The sequence below is a fragment of the Triticum urartu genome, chromosome 6 (genome assembly GCF_003073215.2).
Source record: "Triticum urartu cultivar G1812 chromosome 6, Tu2.1, whole genome shotgun sequence".
In the NCBI taxonomy this organism is placed as follows: Eukaryota; Viridiplantae; Streptophyta; class Magnoliopsida; order Poales; family Poaceae; genus Triticum; species Triticum urartu.
Genome location: NC_053027.1, coordinates 31,670,496 through 31,691,255, shown reverse-complemented (window position 1 = coordinate 31,691,255; position 20,760 = coordinate 31,670,496). Strand labels below are relative to the sequence as shown.

At 42.2% G+C, this 20,760-nt stretch overlaps 2 protein-coding genes across 2 annotated transcripts; both read left to right on the top strand.

Moving 5' to 3' along the window:
* The first annotated feature begins 2,081 nt into the window (after positions 1-2,081).
* Positions 2,082-2,838, top strand: LOC125516473. The gene is made up of 2 exons (XM_048681906.1): positions 2,082-2,421; positions 2,626-2,838. Exons 1-2 carry the CDS (start codon positions 2,082-2,084, stop codon positions 2,682-2,684), a joined length of 399 nt encoding a protein of 132 aa, XP_048537863.1. The 3' UTR covers positions 2,685-2,838.
* Positions 2,839-5,088: 2,250 nt separating this feature from the next.
* On the top strand, positions 5,089-5,729 carry LOC125517355. The gene is made up of 2 exons (XM_048682547.1): positions 5,089-5,395; positions 5,539-5,729. The coding sequence occupies exons 1-2, from the start codon at positions 5,146-5,148 to the stop codon at positions 5,592-5,594; spliced, it is 306 nt and encodes a 101-aa protein (XP_048538504.1). The 5' UTR covers positions 5,089-5,145; the 3' UTR covers positions 5,595-5,729.
* Positions 5,730-20,760: the final 15,031 nt, after the last annotated feature.

Sequence of the window (20,760 nt, the reverse complement as noted above, 5' to 3'; positions counted from 1 at the left end):
ATCAAGTTACCCCCCTCCCAACTTCGGGTTAGTCTTTATGCCGATGACGCGGCTCTGTTCATCGCCCCCAACGAGGCGGACATCCTCCTCACAAAACACATCCTCTCCAGCTTTGGCATTGCTTCAGGCCTTGTCTGTAACATTAGTAAGAGTGGCATCTACCCCATCTCCTGCGAACACATAAACCTAGAATCACTTCTACAGCACTTCCCCGTGCCTGTGCTTCAATTCCCCTGTCGATACCTTGGTCTCCCTCTCCACTACAAGAACATCACCAGGGCTGACATCCAACCTATTCTGGACAAGTTGGCTTCCAAACTTCAATGATGGCGCGGCAAGCTCATGTCTGGGGACGCTCGTCTGCGGCTTATTAACTCCGTGCTCTCCGCTGTTCCGGTGTACTTAATCACCATCTTTAAGCTTGGTGCTTGGGCCATCAAGGAAATCGACAAGCTACGGCGGAACTTCATGTGGCGCTCCCGGCCTGAGGCAGACAAGGGCATTGCTCTGGTCAACTGGTCCACGGTATGTCGCCCGAAATACCTTGGGGGTCTTGGTGTGATTGATCTGAAGCGGTTTGGAAGGGCGCTGCGGCTTAGGTGGAAGTGGCTCGAGTGGCGGGACCAGAACAGGCCTTGGGTTGGCTCTCCCACTCCTTGTGACCGAGATGACGAGGCTCTGTTTGCTGCTGCTACAAATATCACTGTGGGCAATGGTTCGCGGGCTCGCTTCTGGCAAGACCGATGGCTTCATGGTGAGGCGCCTTGTCAACTAGCACCTGACGTCTTCCGTCTCTGCTACAGGAAGAATTTCTCAGTGGCACAGGGACTCGCAGACCAGCGCTGGTTGTCGGGTTTGCATCGCATATCCACTGAGCCTGAGCTTCGTCAATTCACCTTTCTTTGGACAAAGCTGCGGCACTTTGTTCTGGACTGTCTAGTATCTCTTGGAACCGCACTGTCTCGATGACGTACACTGCCAGATCGGCATATCACTCTCAATTTCTTGGTTCTGCACCGGTTGCTAATTACGACAAGTTGTGGAAGGCCAAGGTCGAGGGCAAATGCAGGTTCTTCTTCTGGCTTTTCCTCAAGGGCAAAATTCTGACCAACGACAACTTGGCAAGGCGTGCACTCCCGCACAATCCGAGGTGCAATCTCTGCGATCCTGGTGGAGAACTTCCATTCTGCTCCTGGACTGGCCACGGATGCCATGCATGCCACCTCTATCATCTCCTGGTGGAATGATGTAATCTGCCCCCTTGGCAAGAAGACCACTAACACGGCCATTTACACATGTTGGAATATCTGGAAGGAACGAAACAGACGCGTATTCGAGCATAAGACTCTTGCTGAGCAGGGTGTGCTTCTCCTCATCAACCAGGAAATTCTTCAACCTATGCTTTCATCTCACTGGCTTAGTGATGTTGAGAACCAGCCAGAACCTGAGCCAGGCTAGACTTTCTACTCTTAATTGTAACGCTGTGTTGTAAGAACTATTTATTTTACTTTTCTCCTGCTTAATATATAGGCAGTGACCTGCCAGTTCCTCAAAAAAAAAACAGCACAGGCAGCTTCAAAATGGCTTGTCTGGGCTTTTTTCTTCTTGCGTGGACTACTCCATTGTAATTACATTCAGAAGCTTGTAAGCTGCCAATGAACTCTGATTGATCTCCCTGCATGCAGCTGTATAGAATCGTATAAACAGGAACTTTGCACCGGTACGCTATCCCTTATATAAAACGCATTGTATAGAATTGCATTCAGTTTTTCTTTCTGTATCAACACAGGCAGCTTCACAACTCATAAGGTGAGCACCATGTGGTTGTCTAACCAGTTTAAGATCCATGGTTATTATCAGGTGCACCACTATCACTAGGGGCTAGTAATTAAGTGACAGTACGCAAAGTCCCATCTCATTCAGAGAAATGAATACTACGGCAAAATTGGCTACAGGAAATTGTGGTTATTTGATTTGCTGGAAATAGTGAAATACTAATCTCGGCTCCATTACGAATTATCTGGTGAAATGTCAGTATTTCCCTCAGAACTCCAATATATAAGATCCCACACTCTGGCTGAATGACAGAGCCACCACTCACCACAGGAGTTCTCTTCTCTTCTCTTCTACACTACGACAGTGAGTGTGAGGCCAAGGAGATGGAGGGGAAGAATAGAGCAGCCACCATTGCCGCCCTGTGCATGCTCCTCCTCACGCTGCCAAAGCCATCCCGTCAGCAGCCCTCCGGAGTCAACTGCAAGTGCTACCGGCGGTGCTACCCTGCGTGCAAGGAAAGGATCCAGCCGTTGCCCTGCAAGGTCAAGTGTGCTGGTCGCTGCCCCGACGCCATTGATCGCCTTGCCTCCTGCTTGATCGCCTGCGACATGGACTCCATCTGTGACCAGCCAGGGCCGTCAGTCGGTAAGACACTAACCACCTGTCTTGCATCGATAGAATATGTGTTTTTTCACACAAACTGTATGGATGCGTTTGCACTGTTTATGTATGAATTATCATGTACAGTGGTAGAATATTTTCTTTTGTGGGGGATATATTGATAGAATGTGTTCTTTTCACTGAGGGAAAAGGAACCGCCTGTTCTGATGATCTTGGACTATTTTGCAGATGTTGAGGTTTGCAGGAATGTCTGCCACGATATGTGGGCGGCGGGTGGCGCCAACTAACCTTGAAGGGCTGCGAGCAGGTCGGTCATGGGATCATAAAAATATGATGTCGAACAGCTGTGGTTGCTGCATCAGTCAATAAAATGTGCTTCGCTTTGGTGCATCACTTGTGTGAAAATTTGCCAATCTTAAGATTATCGATGCATGTGCAAACCCTGCTTATTTTGATTCATCTACAATATTACTTTCCTCTGTCCAGATGGGAAGAGCAAACTATTTATCTTCTTTTTAAGAGGAATAAGCGACATATAAGGTTAACACATTAAAAAATACAAACATTAACACTCATTCCAGCCTGCCTAAATAACGAAAGAAAAATGATTCAAAATTCATCAGTGAGAACCAGATAAACAATCACCAAGAACAAACGCAGAAAACAGGGCCTAAATAGAAACCTGAAGCAGAATCAAAGAAAACAGTGAAATGATGAACTCATACCTAATGAAGGCAAGCAAGATCAATTGAAAGGCACGGAGTACTAACTAATTAACAGAAGCAAGTGAACAAGCGACTTCTGCATCTTGAACACCGGAAGGTAACTCTAGATACCTGCAGAGAGATCATGGCATCAGTCAAACCAATCTGTACAAGACATTCATGGAAAGCTGTTAAAGTCATATCTGTAGATTTGTATCTCTCAAACAGTAAACATTAGCTAAACAATCTTGAAAATTGTGCCAAAAGCTCCGGCGTGAAATCACCACAGAATTATAGGTAATCGGTAATAGGTAATTTGAGGCACACCTTTAACTTGGAAGTTTTTGGCAACATCTGGTGCCAATAGAGAGTAAACGATCAATAGGCATATAATGCGTTTATGGAGTAGGAAAGCAGAAAAATATGGTTTCTAGCTCACCGGAAATACCTTTTAGAAATACACATGATAGCAAGTTGCTACCAAATCGAATTTAATACAATTCATACAAGTAGAAGCATCAACTACAGGATCAAAAACAATACTTTGACCACTACTTCCTTCGGTCCAAAATAGATGTCAGTTTTGCCCTACACAGTATCAAAAACAATACTTTGACCACTACTTCTAATGATATGTAATACTTATTCCGTAAAAAGTGCAGTTCGTGATGAAATCAATATAACGGTGAATCGAAGTCCAATTTGATCATGTGTTAAATATTTATAGTGCTAAACATCTACTCCCTCTGTCCCAGATATAAGAGCATTTCTGACACTGGTGTAGTGTAAAAAACGCTCTTATACTTATACTATGGGACGGAGGGAGTACATACAAAATTTGAGAGTTAGATTGTCACAAAGAAAGCTACATACAGTTTGGATTAAAAAATAACCAATGCCATATGCTATAAATGAGAGATAAGCTAAGAAAATATGTAAGCAAACTGCCTAACACTAGATACATTCATTTGTAGTCACATTTCAGTAGAAAAAAATAGAACTTACAAGCAATTTCTCGTATCTACCAGACCGATCAAAACAGAAGATTCCACTGTGCGAGATTCATCCACCCCATTCCTGAGCATGTCGAGAGGAGCAACACAACATGTCCCGTAGCACACATAGTTTCTCAACGATGACAATAATCACACACCCAACACACTGAAGCACACACGCCCATGTAACATTATCTGTATGTTTAACTCATCAAAGAATTCAAATTCAAACATTAGCCAGCTCACCAAAGCATTCACCATATCTCAAAAAAGAAATGAACTATCACAGTGGCATTGCTACTTAACATATGCAAATTTTGTTGAAGAAAAAGAGAATTGTGCAAATTCAGTTCATAGGGGATGCCTTTCCAGGCAGACAGTTCACATGTCCAGGCACTTAAAATGGCAATCTCTCCCTCACTACTACTAAAGAGCATTGTATGAAAATGCTCTTATATTATGGGAGGGAGGGAGTAGGTCTACATCAGCACAATTAATCTAGAGGCTGTATTCGGTTTTCTGTCCACATGAAAACAATCTCCACCTGACAGAGAGTTCACATTTCCAGGCACTTAAAATAGCAATCTCTCCCTCACTACATCACTACTACTAATTGAGTCGGCAATTGTATGAAAACTGCTACTCACTGCATTCGGTTTTCTGTCTACATCAGCACAGGTCTCTTAACAGATAAAATAGAAAGATGGGCAGCATGAGCTTGTCTAATCTGTTTAAGATCCAAGGTTATTTCAGGTGCTCCACTAGGGGCTAGTAATTGGCAGTAGGCACCATCTTGCTGTGGAAATTAATACCATGGCAAAACTGGCTACAAAACAACCAGACCTGAAATCGTGGGTCATTTAATTTGCTGGAAAATACTGAAGTACTTTGTTGCGTTACACTACAATCTATCCAGGTCAAATGTCGATATTGCCCTCGGAACACCAATATATAAGAGACTTGACACTCTTAACAGGCTAAGAGAACCACCTGAAAACTTCCACATCAGTTCCCTTTCTTTTCTCTTCTCGTCCGACGAAGGAGAGGAGATGGAGGCAAAGAAGAGGGCGGCCACCATTGCCGCCATCTGCATGCTCCTCATCATGTCAGTGCCATCCCAGCAGCGGGTGTCCGCCATGTCCTTCTGCGACTGTTACCGGCAGTGCTACCCCGGGTGCAGGCAGAGCGTCCCTTGGTGGCTCTGCAACGTCAACTGTGCTGGCAACTGCGACGTCGGCGACCGGGAGGACACCCTTGCCGCGTGCATCATGGTCTGCAGCACGGACTCTGCACCAACATGTAAGACGACGGACCCCCTTACTTGCATTGCATTTGCTTCGTTTATAGATGAATTTCTCATGACCATTGATGTCTGCTCTGTTGACATGAAAAAAATCACCATCTGTTCTGATGATCTTGTGCTCGTCTTGATGATTTTGCAGATGCACAAGGTGTTGCGGATTGTATAGCTGAGTGCAACAAGAGGTGGGGGCAATAATTAACGCCAAGTAACCTTCAAAATAAAGAGCTGAAGAAACTGTGGATCATGGGATCATATGATGTTGAACGCCTGTCACTGCTGAACCAATCAATAAAATGTGTTCCGTGTGCGTCGGTGCCACTTTTCTGAATATTTTTGCAAATCTCAAAGTGGCATATTTATTTCGTAAGAAGTTAACACATGCTACAAGAATTCAAACACGCATCCGAGCCGTCCCTGAATACCAGTGAAAGCAAGCAACTCACAAAAACAAAAACACAAGATGGGACATAAGCATAAATCTGACGAGGAATTCTCCCCACCAGATGCAACACAGAAACAGTGAAAATATGAACAGACATACCATGCAAGCAAGCAAGATCAACCGAAAAGTACTGATTAATACAAGCAAGTCGTTATGTCTTCATCTGAATTGGCAAATTGACTACAGCAAACTCATCCAAACCTTGCCTAAATGTTAAGAAAGCAAAATAATTTGAAATTCATCAGTGAGAACCAGATAAACATTCACCAAGAACAAACGCAGAAAATGGGGCCTAACTAGAAATCTGATGCAGAATCAAAGAAAACAGTGAAAAGATTAACACATACTAATGAAGGCAAGCAAGATCAATTGAAAGATACTAACTAATCGAAGCTAGCGAACAAGCCACTTCTGCATCTTGGCCGTAACTCTGGATACCTGCAGGGCAATCATGGCATCAGTCAAACCAATCTGTACAACACATTCATGGAAAGCCATTGAAGTCATATATGTAGATTTTGAATGGCTCAAACAGTAAACATTAGCTACACCATCTTCAAAATAGTGCCAAAAGTTCCGACGTGAAATCACCAGAGTTATTAGACAAAACTAACATTAGAAACAGAGAACAAAGGTAATTTGAGGCACACCTTCAACTTGGGAGTTTTTGGCAATATCTGTTCCAATAGAGGCTAAATGATCAGTGGGCATATAATGCGTTCTTTGGAGTAGGAAAGAAGAAAAATCTGATTACACAATGACAATGTAAAAAAATAACAATGAGAGATATGCTAAGAAAATATGTAAGCAAACTCCCCAACACTAGATATATTCATATGTATAGTTACATTTCAGTAAAAAAGATACAACTTACAGGCAATTTCCATATCTACCAGACTAACCAAAAGAGAAGATTCTACTGTGTGAGATTCGTTCACCCCATCCCCATGTCAAGAGGAGCAACACAACATATCCATGTATCATACATAGTTTTTTAACGACAAAGACAATCACACACCCAAGACCCAAGACCCAACACACCGAAGAACACACTCCCGTTTATACATCATCTGTATATTTAACTCATCAAATAATTTAAATTCAAACATTAGCCAACACACCGAAGCCTTCACCATATCTCAAAAATTGAAAACTATCCCAGTAGCATTGCTACTGAATAGATGTAAATTTTGTTAAAGAAAAAGAGAATTGTGCAAATTCAATTCACAGGAGGTGTCTTTCCTGGCAGACACTTTACATCTCCAGGAACTTAATATATCAATCTGTCCCTTGCTACTAGTACTAAACAGCATTGTATGAAAACCTGCATTCGGTTTTCTTACTACATCAGCACAGGCCTCTTCACAAGGAAAATAGAAAGATGAGTAGCATGCGCTTGTCTAATCGGTTTAAGATCCAAGGTTATTTTCAGGTGCTCCACTAGGGGCTACTAATTGGCAGAGGGCACCATCTTGTTCAGGAAATTGATACCATGGCAAAACTGGCTACAAAACAACCAAACCTGAAATTGTGGATAATTTGATGTGCTAGAAAACACTGAAATACTTCGTCGTGTTACACTAAAAATTATCCAGGTCAAATGTCGGTATTGCCCTTGGAACTCCAATATGTAAGAGGCCACACACTCTGACTGAATAAGAGAGCCATCAGTCACCTGAAAACTCCCACAGCAGTTCCCTTCCTCTTCTCTTGTCATAGCTTGTCTGAGGAAAGGAGAGGAGATGGAAGTGAAGAAGAGGGCGGCCGCCATTGCCACCCTGTGCATCATGCTCCTGATCATGTCAGTGCCATCCAAGCAGCAGGTGGCCGCCATGTCCTTCTGCGACTGTTACCAGCAGTGCCACGATGGGTGCAGGCACAGCCTCTTGGTGGCTCTGCAACTGCGACGGCGTCGACTAGGACACCCTCACCGCATGCATCATGGTCTGCAGCACGGACTCCATCTGCGACCAGTTGGTGGGGCCGACCTATAAGACCAACAGACCACCTCACTGTATAGCTGCATTGCATTTGCTCTATTTGTAGATGAATTCTCCTGAACATCGAGGCAATATGCTCTCTTTTTTTTATTGTTACACAGAAGGATCACCATCTGGTCTGAGGATCTTGTGCTCGTCTTGGCTATTTTGCAGATGCATAAAGTGTTGCGGATTGTATAGCTGAGTGCAATAAGAGGTGGGGCAATAACTAACGCCAAGTGACCTTCAAAATAAAGATCTGAACATATAGATCATGGGATCATATGATGTTGAATGGCAGTGATTGCCGAAGCAATCAATAAAATGAGTTTCGCGTGTCGGCGCACCACTTGTGTGAAATTTTGCATATCTCAAAGTGGCATGTTTATTTCGTACTCCAAGCCTTAGCAATCTTATCCAAGCCTTTCCTGAATCTCAGGGAAAGCAAAAGAACTCAACACTCATTAGTAGAACCAGGTAAAAACAAACACACAAAATGGGGCATCTACCTAATATAACACGGAACACAATCAAAACATAACAATGAAAATATGAGAACACACAAAATGCAAGCAAGATCAGATGAAAGGTACTAATTAATAGTAACAAGCTCATTATGTCATCATGCCCAGTTGGCCAATTGACTACAGAAATTAGATATAAACCGGGTTGATCAAAATGAGCAACTAAATCCTACAGGTCCATTTCACAGCTGACTAGTGCATCCTAAATAGAGGGCAAATTTTCCTTGTGGGTCGCAGCAAACAAGCCCCTTGCCCCCTTCTGCATCTCAGCCACCAGAGCGTAACTCTAGATACCTGCAGGGCAATGACTACATCAATCAAACTAAATTTGTATCATGCATTCATGGAAAAGCCGTTAAAGTTTTATACCATTGAGCTGATTTTGTATGACTCCGATTGCACATGCAACTAACAATGAGAGGTGCTGAGACAATATTTAAGCAAACGGCCTAAAACTAGAATAACTGTCCACAAATCAGCAATACTTAACTGCAAGTAGAATGATAAACAGTGGTACAACATTTCACGAAGGCATGCTCTTCAAAATTTTGTTACAATAATTAGTTCACTAGGTATCACAATGATCCAAAATAAGCAGCAATATAATGTGAAATGGCATTGCGATAAGCTCATATAAATTTAGTATGCTCAGGTATAGTTAGTTGTCAGTCACTGACGCGGAGAAGAACATATAAATCACACTACGACCTGATGGATCCATAACCACAAAAAAATAATCAAAGGCAATGTAGGAAGTGGCAAAATTATAACAAAAAGAAAAACATGAAACAGGATGTATTTCATTCTGCCACCACTTAACTGCAGAAGAACTGCAGAACTAATTGAGGTTCTGGTGAATATCTAGAGCTAACATCATATAACCCAATTGAGACATTGTAGAATAGGCTAAGCTTCTTTTAATATCTCTCTGAGCAAGAGCTAAAGTAGCTCCTAAGAATAGTGTTATTGTACCTACTAAAGAAATAAAACTCATTATCAAAGGTAAAGATATGAAAAGAGGAAGAAGTCGAGCTAGAAGAAAAATTCCTGCGCTATATGTTGAAGAGGTCATCAAGCAGCAAAAGAAACAAGTAATATGACGCTACTTAAGATGTTTAGCTTAACACAAAAGGATGTGAACGGCATATTCCATCAATAATTATCGAAAATCAACATAGATTTGTTATAACCAGAGTTTGAATACATGGTTTTACCTGCAGCATAGACACTTTCTAATGGATAACAGATAGCACAGTTGTTGTTTTCAGGAAGTTTACTGAACTGCAATGACTCAAGCTGGACCATGAAGATACCGGAAACTGTCCGCAAGAAAGCCACATTATTTTCCTCGGCATACGCTATCCTCTGTATGTGCTTTATCTCTAAATTCAGGGAAAGTAGCTTGTCCAGTCTAATAGTTCTTCCCAGCACCCACGAAGCAACACCATCACAACCAGCATTCCTCTTCCATAATTTGGCGGTGAAGCCTTTCTTGCAGAGTAAACCCAGCCCGCCACCCTCTGCTCGCATAAGTGTCAGAAAGTCCCTGTAATGACCATAGGCAAGCATACACAGTGGCACCTGTATCAAAGCTAGGCTCTGCCTATTCAAATCAACCTCAAGAATTACAGTTATACCACCGTCAGAGAGCAGCAAGTAAAGGGAATCCCCGATCAACACAGCAGGCATGCCTTGACAACCCACGGCCGCGCGTTGAACTGATGTTGGCATGAGATCACTCCATACACCAGTCTCCGAGGAGTAAATGCAGGCGATCACTTGTTTCTGTTGGTAGCTTACCAATACCACCTGGAAGTGGTGGGCGTCTCCAGTAGCCCGGAGCACCGCCCCGTCCACCTGAGCTGCGTAGGTGTCGAACGCCGGTGGCGCGACAAGCCTGTGCTGGTCGCGGGTGACGGGGTCCCACACCAGGAACCGGTTTCCCGATGAGCGGGCGACGAGCAAGAGTCCATGGCGGCAGATGAGGATTCTGGCGCGGCTGTCGTACAGATGCAAGGAGAAGCGTCCGGCGGGGATACGATCGGGGGCCACCATGGTAGGCGTGTAGGTGAGGTCTGGAAGCTCGTCGCGGAAGAAACCAAGGAGGGGAGGGCTGCGGCGGTGGTGCCGGCGGTAGCGGCGGAGGAAGCCGCGGTTTGTTAGGAACCTGACCTTGGGCAACGCCAGTGACTTTAGTCCCACCTCGGATATGGGAGGAGGCTAGGAGCTTCTTATAAGGGAGAATGCCACACTCCCTTCAGACTGGTCTTTTGGAATGTTGTGGACTTTCTGCTTATAGTGGAGTGTCCGATGCGCACCGAAAACGTCCGAGCATATGCCGATGGACCAGGAGCTGGGCCTGGGTTGCTAACACGGTCGGAGACGAGGCGGCGCCAGCGCTTGCAGACGGCGGAGGCGCGGGGGAGGGAGGACAACTGCGGCGGGAGGCGGAGGAGGATCTCGGAGAGCAGATCCTCGTCTTCCAGAGGCGGGCGGGAGCGGGGGCGGCGGTGGAGGGCGGCCGCCATGGCGGTGGCGCTCATGGAGGCGGTGGCGGCGGCGGCGGAGTCTAGGGTGGGGTGCAGCCGCAATGGGGAAAGTGAAAGTGCAGATGCGGGAAAATGAATCTGCAGTGCGGTTGAAGTTGCAGTGCGATTGAAGTTTTTCCTTTCGAAAAAGGACCTTTTTAGAAAAACAAAAATCAGTTCTTTCATTCTAAACTATTTCCACTATGATTATTACGATCCCAGAGCCAAAACATCACACCCTTTGTATGGAAAAAAATTATATGAGACCAAGTCTCACGGTTAGCAAATGAGACCCGTCTTGATGGATGACACGTGGCATTCACAAATCACAAAGCATCTAATCTCTCTTCCCCTGATTTAAAGTGGAGGGTGGAGGGTGCTTTGTAATTTGTGAATGTCACGTGTCATCCATCAGAATGGGTCTCACATGAGACCTGATCTTATAGAATTCTTTTCCTTTTGTTATACTTTATTTAGGTAGATCTCGGTCAGCTGGCTTTTAGTTTTGTGGTTAGTCGATTTTCTGGCCGTTGGATTGTGCTTTAGGATTTATGTAGTTTTTTTTCCTTTTTTCTGTCACATTTTGCTTCTTTTTTCAGACAATTGTCACGTTTTGTTGGTGTATTAGGCTATGTGGATTCGACTGACTTTGAGTCAGTCGATTTTCTTCTTGGGCTGGATTTTGGTGTGCATGCTTTTTAAACTGGGTTGCTTTTATTTTCTGTGTATGTATGCTTTTATTTTTGAGTTGAGTTTTTTTTTCTTTACATATGTTTTTGGATATTGAGTGTGTGTAAATGTTTTTTTGTATGGTAATACGTGTCTCATTTGTATCTTAAAGATCAAAGTACAAGTCACGTAATAACCGACATGACAAAACTGAAAAGATAGCAGAACATCTCTGAGCTTGACACCAACACCCGTCATTTGCCTCCGGCACCATCACAGCAGCCGCCGAAGAAAAGAATGAAAGATCACCTCCTCACCTGAGCTCGACGCGGCTCCATCGCTGATATGCAGCTTTGCGGACCTTCAAGGTGGCTCATCAAAAGTGAAGCCATTGCCGTTGAACGAATCAGACCGGGACAACACCGCGGACACGCCATCAAACTCCAGATCTAGCACTCCACCACGACTAAGACGTCGAAGGAGGAAACCATACCTGCCATCCATGAACCACGAACTCAGCACACGTTCCGTCTTTCAGATGTCGTCGATGCAGATCATAATCTACATCCGCTCCTAGACTACCTCCCAAGCTCCGCGCCGACGCTGGAGTAAACGCCATCACAACGGCGGAGCCCGAGGACACAGGTCCACCACGAGGATGCCGCCGCCGCCACGCCATCCTTGCTTGAATATACTGGTTTCCAAATCCATCTCCAACCATAGGGCCGATGACCTCGTCAGGGAAGGATCCGAAGAATCTTTGTTTAACACCGTCATCGTGGCCGCGAAGCCAAGACGATGAACAGTCTAAAACCTAAACTACGAGGGAGTAAAAATCGACCCACACGCGTGGATCCGGCGACCCTCCTCATCACCGACGACCGACCTCACCAGCGGAGGGAAGCCATCGGAGGACGGCGCTAGAAAATTGGCGCCCCCTGGCAGCGGCTAGGGTTGGAGCCGCTAGGGACGAGAGGAATGGCGCTCGGTTTCGTTAACTCTTGTGCGTGCAATAAGTGTGTGTAAATGTATGCATGCAAGTAACACATGTACAAATTACATTAGATTACGAAAACTTCACTCTTATATATTTATTCTACAGATTATAAAAAGTGCATCTTTTGTGCTAATTGTATGGAATTTTTTTAATTTTTTAATTTTCTTTATTCTTTAAGAGTAATAACAATGCAGGTTGTGTTATGCTATTTTTGGGCTGATTAAATATATTTTTATTATCATGTGTATGTATGCATATATTTTTATTATTATGTGTATGTATGCATTAAAGTACTTCCTCTGTCCAAAAATATTTGTCATCAAAATGAATAAAAAGAGATGTATTTAGAACTAAAATACGTCTAGATACATCCTCTTTTATCCATTTTGATGAGAAGTATTTTCGGACAGAGGGAGTATGATGTCTACTACACAAACTTCTTCTTGTAGACGTTGTTGGGCCTCCAAGTGCAGAGGTTTGTAGGACAGTAGCAAATTTCCCTCAAGTGGATGACCTAAGGTTTATCAATCCGTAGGAGGCGTAAGATGAAGATGGTCTCTCTCAAGCAACCCTGCAACCAAATAACAAAGAGTCTCTTGTGTCCCCAACACACTCAATACAATGGTAAATTGTATAGGTGCACTAGTTCGGCGAAGAGATGGTGATACAAGTGGTATATGGATAGTAGATAAAGGTATTTGTAATCTGAAATTATAAAAACAGCAAGGTAACTAATGATAAAAGTGAGCATAAATGGTATTGCAATGTGTGGAAATAAGGCCTAGGGTTCATACTTTCACTAGTGTAAGTCCTCTCAACAATACTAACATAATTGGATCATAAAACTATCCCTCAACATGCAACCAAGAGTCACTCCAAAGTCACTAATAGCGGAGAACGAATGAAGAGATTATGGTAGGGTATGAAACCACCTCAAAGTTATTCTTTTCAATCAATCCGTTGGGCTATTCCTATAAGTGTCACAAACAGCCCTAGAGTTCGTACTAGAATAACACCTTAAGACACAAATTAACCAAAACCCTAATGTCACCTCAAGTATCCGTGGGTATGATTATACGATATGCATCACACAATCTCAGATTCATCTATTCAACCAACACAAAAGACCTCAAAGAGTGCCCCAAAGTTCTACCGGAGAATCACGACGAAAACGTGTGCCAACACCTATGCATAGGTTCATGGGAGGAACCCGCAAGTTGATCACCAAAACATACATCAAGTGAATCACGTGGTATCCCATTGTCACCATAGATACACATGGCAAGACATATATCAAGTGTTCTCAAATCTTTAAAGACTCAATCCAATAAGATTACTTCAAAGGGGAAACTCAATTCATTACAAGAGAGAAGAGGGGGAGGAGAAACATAAGATCCAACTATAATAGCAAAGCTCGCGATACATCAAGATCGTGCCAAATCAAGAACACGAGAGAGAGAGAGATCAAACACATAGCTACTAGTACATACCCTCAGCCCCGAGGGAGAACTACTCCCTCCTCGTCATGGAGAGCACCGGGATGATGAAGATGGCCACCGGAGAAGGATTCCCCCCTCCGGCAGGGTGCCAGAACGGGTCTAGATTGGTTTTCGGTGGCTACGGAGGCTTCTGGCGGCGGAACTCCCGATCTATTCTGCGTTCTGGAAGTTTTAGGGTACGACGATATATATGGGTGCAGGAAGTATGTCGGAGGAGCTACGGGGGCCCCACGAGGCAGGGGGCGCGCCCTAGTGGGGGGCGCCCCCCACCCTCGTGAGCACCTCCCGTATCTCCTGACATGGAGTCCAAGTCTATCCGGTGGCTTTTGTTCCAAAAATAACTTCTCCAGTTGATTTCGTTCCGTTTCGACTCCGTTTGATATTCCTTTTCTTCGAAACACTGAAATAGGCATAAAACAGCAAATCTGGGCTGGGCCTCCGGTTAATAGGTTAGTCCCAAAAGTAATATAAAAATGGATAATAAAGCCCAATATTGCCCAAAACAGTAGATAATATAGCATGGAGTAATCAAAAATTATAAATACGTTGGAGACGTATCAAGCATCCCCAAGCTTAATTCCTGCTCGTCCTCGAGTAGGTAAATGATAAAAAAGATAATTTTTGACGTGGAATGCTAGTTGGCATAATTTCAATGTAATTCTTCCTACTTGTGATATGAATATTCAGATCCAAAAGATTCAAGACAAAAGTTCATATTGACATAAAAATAATAATACTTCAAGCATACTAACTAAGCAATTATGTTTTCTCAAAATAACATGGCCAAAGAAAGCTATCCCTACAAAATCATATAGTCTGGCTATGCTCTATCTTCACCACACAAAATATTTAAATCATGCACAACCCCGATGACAAGCAAAGCAATTGTTTCATACTTTTGATGTTCTCAAACTTTTTCAATCTTCACGCAATACATGAGCATGAGCCATGGACATAGCACTATAGATGGAATAGAATGGTGGTTGTGGAGAAGACAAAAAGGAGAAGATAGTCTCACATCAACTAGGCGTATCAACGGGCTATGGAGATGCCCATCAATAGATATCAATGTGAGTGAGTAGGGATTGCCATGCAACGGATGCACTAGAGCTATAAGTATATGAAAGCTCAACAAAAGAAACTAGTGGGTGTGCATCCAACTCGCTTGCTCACGAAGACCTAGGTAATTTTGAGGAAGCCCATCATTGGAATATACAAGCCAAGTTCTATAATGAAAGATTCCCACTGGTATATGAAAGTGACAACATAGGAGACTCTCTATCATGAAGATCATGGTGCTACTTTGAAGCACAAGTGTGGTAAAAGGATAGTAGCATTGTCCCCCCCCCCCCTTTTTTTGGCCTTTTTTTGGACAATGCTCTATTGAATGATGATCATCACACTTCTATTTATTTACAACTCAATGATATAACTCGATACTAGAACAAAGTATGACTCTATATGAATGCCTCCGGCGGTGTACCGGGATATGCAATGAATCAAGAGTGACAAGTATGAAAGAATCATGAATAGTGGCTTTGCCACAAATACTATGTCAACTACATGATCATGCTAAGCAATATGACAATGATGAATGTGTCATGATGAACGTAATGGTGGAAAGTTGCATGGCAATATATCTCGGAATGGCTATGGAAATGCCATAATAGGTAGGTATGATGGCTGTTTTGAGGAAGGTATATGGTGGGCGTATGGTACCGGCGAAAGTTGCGCGGTACTAGAGAGGCTAGCAATGGTGGAAGGGTGAGAGTGCGTATAATCCATGGACTCAACATTAGTCATAAAGAACTCACATACTTATTGCAAAAATCTATTAGTTATCGAAACAAAGTACTACGCGCATGCTCCTAGGGGGATAGATTGGTAGGAAAAGACCATCGCTCGTCCCCAACCGCCACTCATAAGGAAGGCAATCAATAAATAAATCATGCTCCGACTTCATCACATAACGGTTCACCATACGTGCATGCTACGGGAATCACAAACTTCAACACAAGCATTTCTCAAATTCACAACTACTCAACTAGCATGACTCTAATATTACCATCCTCATATCTCAAAACAATCATCAAGTATCAAACTTCTCTTAGTATTCAACACACTCATAAGAGAATTTTATTATTCTTGAATACCTAGCATATTAGGATTTTAAGCAAATTACCATGCTATTTAAGACTCTCTAAATAATCTAAGTGAAGCATGAGAGTTCATCTATTTCTTCAAAATAAAACTACCACCATGCTCTAAAAGATATAAGTGAAGCACTAGAGCATTAACAAACTACTTCGAAAGATATAAGTGAAGATCAATGAGTAGTTGAATAATTATGCAACCATGTGAAGACTCTCTAACATTTAATAATTTCAGATCTTGGTATTCTATTCAAACAGCAAGCAAAGCAAAATAAAATGACATCTAAGAATAGCAAACATCATGTGAAGAAGCAAAACTTAGGATCAACCGATACTAACCGATAATTGTTGAAGAAGAAAGGTGGGATGCCAACCGGGGCATCCCCAAGCTTAGACGCTTGAGACTTCTTGAAATATTATCTTGGGGTGCCTTGGTCATCCCCAAGCTTGAGCCTTTGTGTCTCCTTAATTCCTCTCATATCACGGTCTCCCTAAACCTCAAAAGCTTCATCCACACAAAACTCAACAAGGACTCGTGAGATAAGTTAGTATAAACCATTGCCAAAACCTTATCATACTCTACTGTAGCAAATCACTAAAAATTATTATTCAACATTGCATACTAAATGCCTCTGCATATTTAATAGTCCTATCCTCAAATAGGATCATTAAAGAAGCAAACATATGCAAACAATGCAAACATAACAGCAATCTGCCTAAACAGGATAGTCTGTAAAGAATGCAGCAACATCCATACTTCCCTACCTCCAAAAATTATGAAAGAAAATTCCCACTGTAGTAAATTTATCAGAGCTTTATATTCAAAAGGTTTCAACATTTTTATCACATTCTCACTTTTCTAGGGAATTATTGCAACAGCGGTGAACTTTCTGTTTTCAAACAGCAACATGTGGACTTCTAAAATAGGCATAGTAAAGGCTATCAATGCCACTTTTATTGGAATAAAAGATGCAAAACATTGTTCTAAATAACAGCAAGCAAATCCTAACAAAAAAATTGACGCTCCAAGCAAAACACATATCATGTGGCGAATAAAAATATAGCTCCAAGTAAAGTTACCGATGAACGAAGACGAAGGAGGGGATGCCTTCTGGGGCATCCCCAAGCTTAGGCTCTTGGTTGTCCTTGAATATTGACTTGGGGTGCCTTGGGCATCCCCAAGCTTAGGCTCTTGCCACTCCTTATTCCATAGTCCATCGAATCCTTACCCAAAACTTGAAAACTTCACAACACAAAACTTAAAGTAGAAAACTCGTGAGCTCTGTTAGCGAAAGAAAACAAAAGACCACTTCAAGGTACTGTAATGAACTCATTACTTATTTATATTGGTGTTAAACCTACTGTATTCCAACTTCTCTATGGTTTATAAACTATTTTACTAGCCATAGATTCAGAAAAATAAGTAAACAACACATGAAAAACAGAATCTGTCAAAAACAGAACAGTCTGTAGTAATCTGGATCAAACATATACTTCTGGAACTCATAAAATTCTCAAATAAATTGGTGGACATCAGGAATTTATCTATTAATCATCTTCAAAAATAATTAACTCAATAGCACTTTCCAAATAAGAATGGCATCAATTCTCGTGAGCGCTAAAGTTTCTGTTTTTTTACAGCATGATCAACAAGACTTTCCCCAAGTCTTCCCAAAGGTTCTACTTGGCACAAACACTAATTAAACACATAAAACCACATCTAAACAGAGGCTAGATGAATTATTTATTACTAAACAGGAACAAAAAGCAAGGAACAAAAATAAAATTGGGTTGCCTCCCAACAAGCGCTATCGTTTAACGCCCCTAGCTAGGCATGATGATTTCAATGATGCTCACATAAAGGATAAGAATTGAAATATAAAGAGAGCATCATGAAGAATATGACTAGCACATTTAAGTATAACATGCTTCCTATGCATAGGGATTTTGTGAGCAAACAACTTTTGGGAATAATAATCAACTAGTATAGGAGGGCAAAACAAGCATAACTTCAAAACTTTAAGCACATAGAGAGGAAACTTGATATTATTGCAATTCCTACAAGCATATATTCCTCCCTCATAATAATTTTCAGTAGCATCATGAATGAATTCAACAATATAACCAGCACCTAAAGCATTCTTTTCATGATCCACAAGCATAGAAAATTTACTACTCTCCACATAAACAAGATTCTTCTCATGAATAATAGTGGGAGGAAACTCAACAAAATAACTATCATGTGATTGAAAATTAAGATCAATATGACAAGTTTCGTGGTTATCATTATTCTTTAAAGCATACATGTCATCACAATAATCATCATAGATAGGAGGCATGCTTTCAACATAATAAATTTGCTCATCAAAGCTTGGGGGACAAAAAATATCATCTTCATCAAACATAGCTTCCCCAAGCTTGTGGCTTTGCATATCATGAGCATCATGGATATTCAAGGAATTCATACTAATAACATTGCAATCATGCTCATCATTCAAATATTTAGTGCCAAACATTTTATAGATTTCTTCTTCTAGCATTTGAGAACAATTTTCCTTTCCATCATACTCACGAAAGATATTAAAAAGGTGAAGCATATGAGACAAACTCAATTCCATTTTTTTGTAGTTTTCTTTTATAGACTAAACTAGTGATAAAACAAGAAACTAAAAGACTCGATTGCAAGATCTAAAGATATACCTTCAAGCACTCACCTCCCCGGCAATGGCGCCAGAAAAGAGCTTGATGTCTACTACACAACCTTCTTCTTGTAGACGTTGTTGGGCCTCCAAGTGCAGAGGTTTGTAGGACAGTAGAAAATTTCTCTCAAGTGGGTGACCTAAGGTTTATCAATCCGTAGGAGGCGTAGGATGAAGATGGTCTCTCTCAAGCAACCCTGCAACCAAATAACAAAGAGTCTCTTGTGTCCCTAACACACCCAATACAATGGTAAATTGTATAGGTGCACTAGTTCGGCGAAGAGATGGTGATACAAGTGGTATGTGGATAGTAGATAAAGGTATTTGTAATCTGAAATTATAAAAACAGCAAGGTAACTAATGATAAAAGTGAGCATAAATGGTATTGCAATGTGTGGAAATAAGGCCTAGGGTTCATACTTTCACTAGTGTAAGTCCTCTCAACAATACTAACATAATTGGATCATAAAACTATCCCTCAACATGCAACCAAGAGTCACTCCAAAATCACTAATAGCGGAGAACGAAAGAAGAGATTATGGTAGGGTACGAAACCACCTCAAAGTTATTCTTTCCAATCAATCCGTTGGGCTATTCCTATAAGTGTCACAAATAGCCCTAGAGTTTGTACTAGAATAACACCTTAAGACACAAATCAACCAAAACCCTAATGTCACCTAGATACTCCAATGTCACCTCAAGTATCCGTGGGTATGATTATACGATATGCATCACACAATCTCAGATTCATCTATTCAACCAACACAAAGGACCTCAAAGAGTGCCCCAAAGTTCTACCGGAGAATCACGACGAAAATGTGTGCCAACCCCTATGCATAGGTTCATGGGCGGAACCCGCAAGTTGATCACCAAAACATACATCAAGTGAATCACGTGGTATCCCATTGTCACCAAAGATACGCACGACAAGACATACATCAAGTGTTCTCAAATCTTTAAAGACTCAATCCAATAAGATTACTTCAAAGGGGAAACTCAATTCATTACAAGAGAGAAGAGGGGGAGGAGAAACATAAGATCCAACTATAATAGCAAAGCTCGCGATACATCAAGATCGTGCCAAATCAAGAACACGAGAGAGAGAGAGAGATCAAACACATAGCTACTAGTACATACCCTCAGCCCCGAGGGAGAACTACTCCCTCCTCGTCATGGAGAGCACCGGGATGATGAAGATGGCCACCGGAGAAGGATTCCCCCCTCCGGCAGGGTGCCAGAACGGGTCTAGATTGGTTTTCGGTGGCTACGGAGGCTTCTGGCGGCGGAACTCCCGATCTATTCTGCGTTCTGGAAGTTTTAGGGTACGACGATATATATGGGTGCAGGAAGTACGTCGGAGGAGCTACGGGGGCCCCACGAGGCAGGGGGCACGCCCTAGTGGGGGGGCGCCCCCCACCCTCGTGAGCACCTCCCGTATCTCCTGACGTGGAGTCCAAGTCTATCCGGTGGCTTTTGTTCCAAAAATAACTTCTCCAGTTGATTTCGTTCCGTTTCGACTCCGTTTGATATTCCTTTTCTTCGAAACACTAAAATAGGCATAAAACAGCAGATCTGGGCTGGGCCTCCGGTTAATAGGTTAGTCCCAAAAGTAATATAAAAGTGGATAATAAAGCCCAATATTGCCCAAAACAGTAGATAATATAGCATGGAGCAATCAAAAATTATAGATACGTTGGAGACGTATCAGAGTACTATACAATATTTGTGTAAATTATATTAGACTGCTAAAGTTACATTATTATATGTGTATTCACTGCATATTACAAAAAGTGCACTTTCACTGCAAAATTGCGTGCAAGTTCTTTTATCTTTCTTCTTAAGAGTAATACCAATGTCACTAAGTTAATCTC

Excerpts from the sequence above, each read along its gene's own strand:
- LOC125516473 (XM_048681906.1), top strand. The coding sequence starts at position 2,082 with ATGACAGAGCCACCACTCACCACAGGAGTTCTCTTCTCTTCTCTTCTA. Across the intron at positions 2,422-2,625 it reads CCAGCCAGGGCCGTCAGTCG|ATGTTGAGGTTTGCAGGAAT; the intron begins GTAAGACACTAA and ends ACTATTTTGCAG.
- LOC125517355 (XM_048682547.1), top strand. The coding sequence starts at position 5,146 with ATGGAGGCAAAGAAGAGGGCGGCCACCATTGCCGCCATCTGCATGCTC. Across the intron at positions 5,396-5,538 it reads CACGGACTCTGCACCAACAT|ATGCACAAGGTGTTGCGGAT; the intron begins GTAAGACGACGG and ends ATGATTTTGCAG.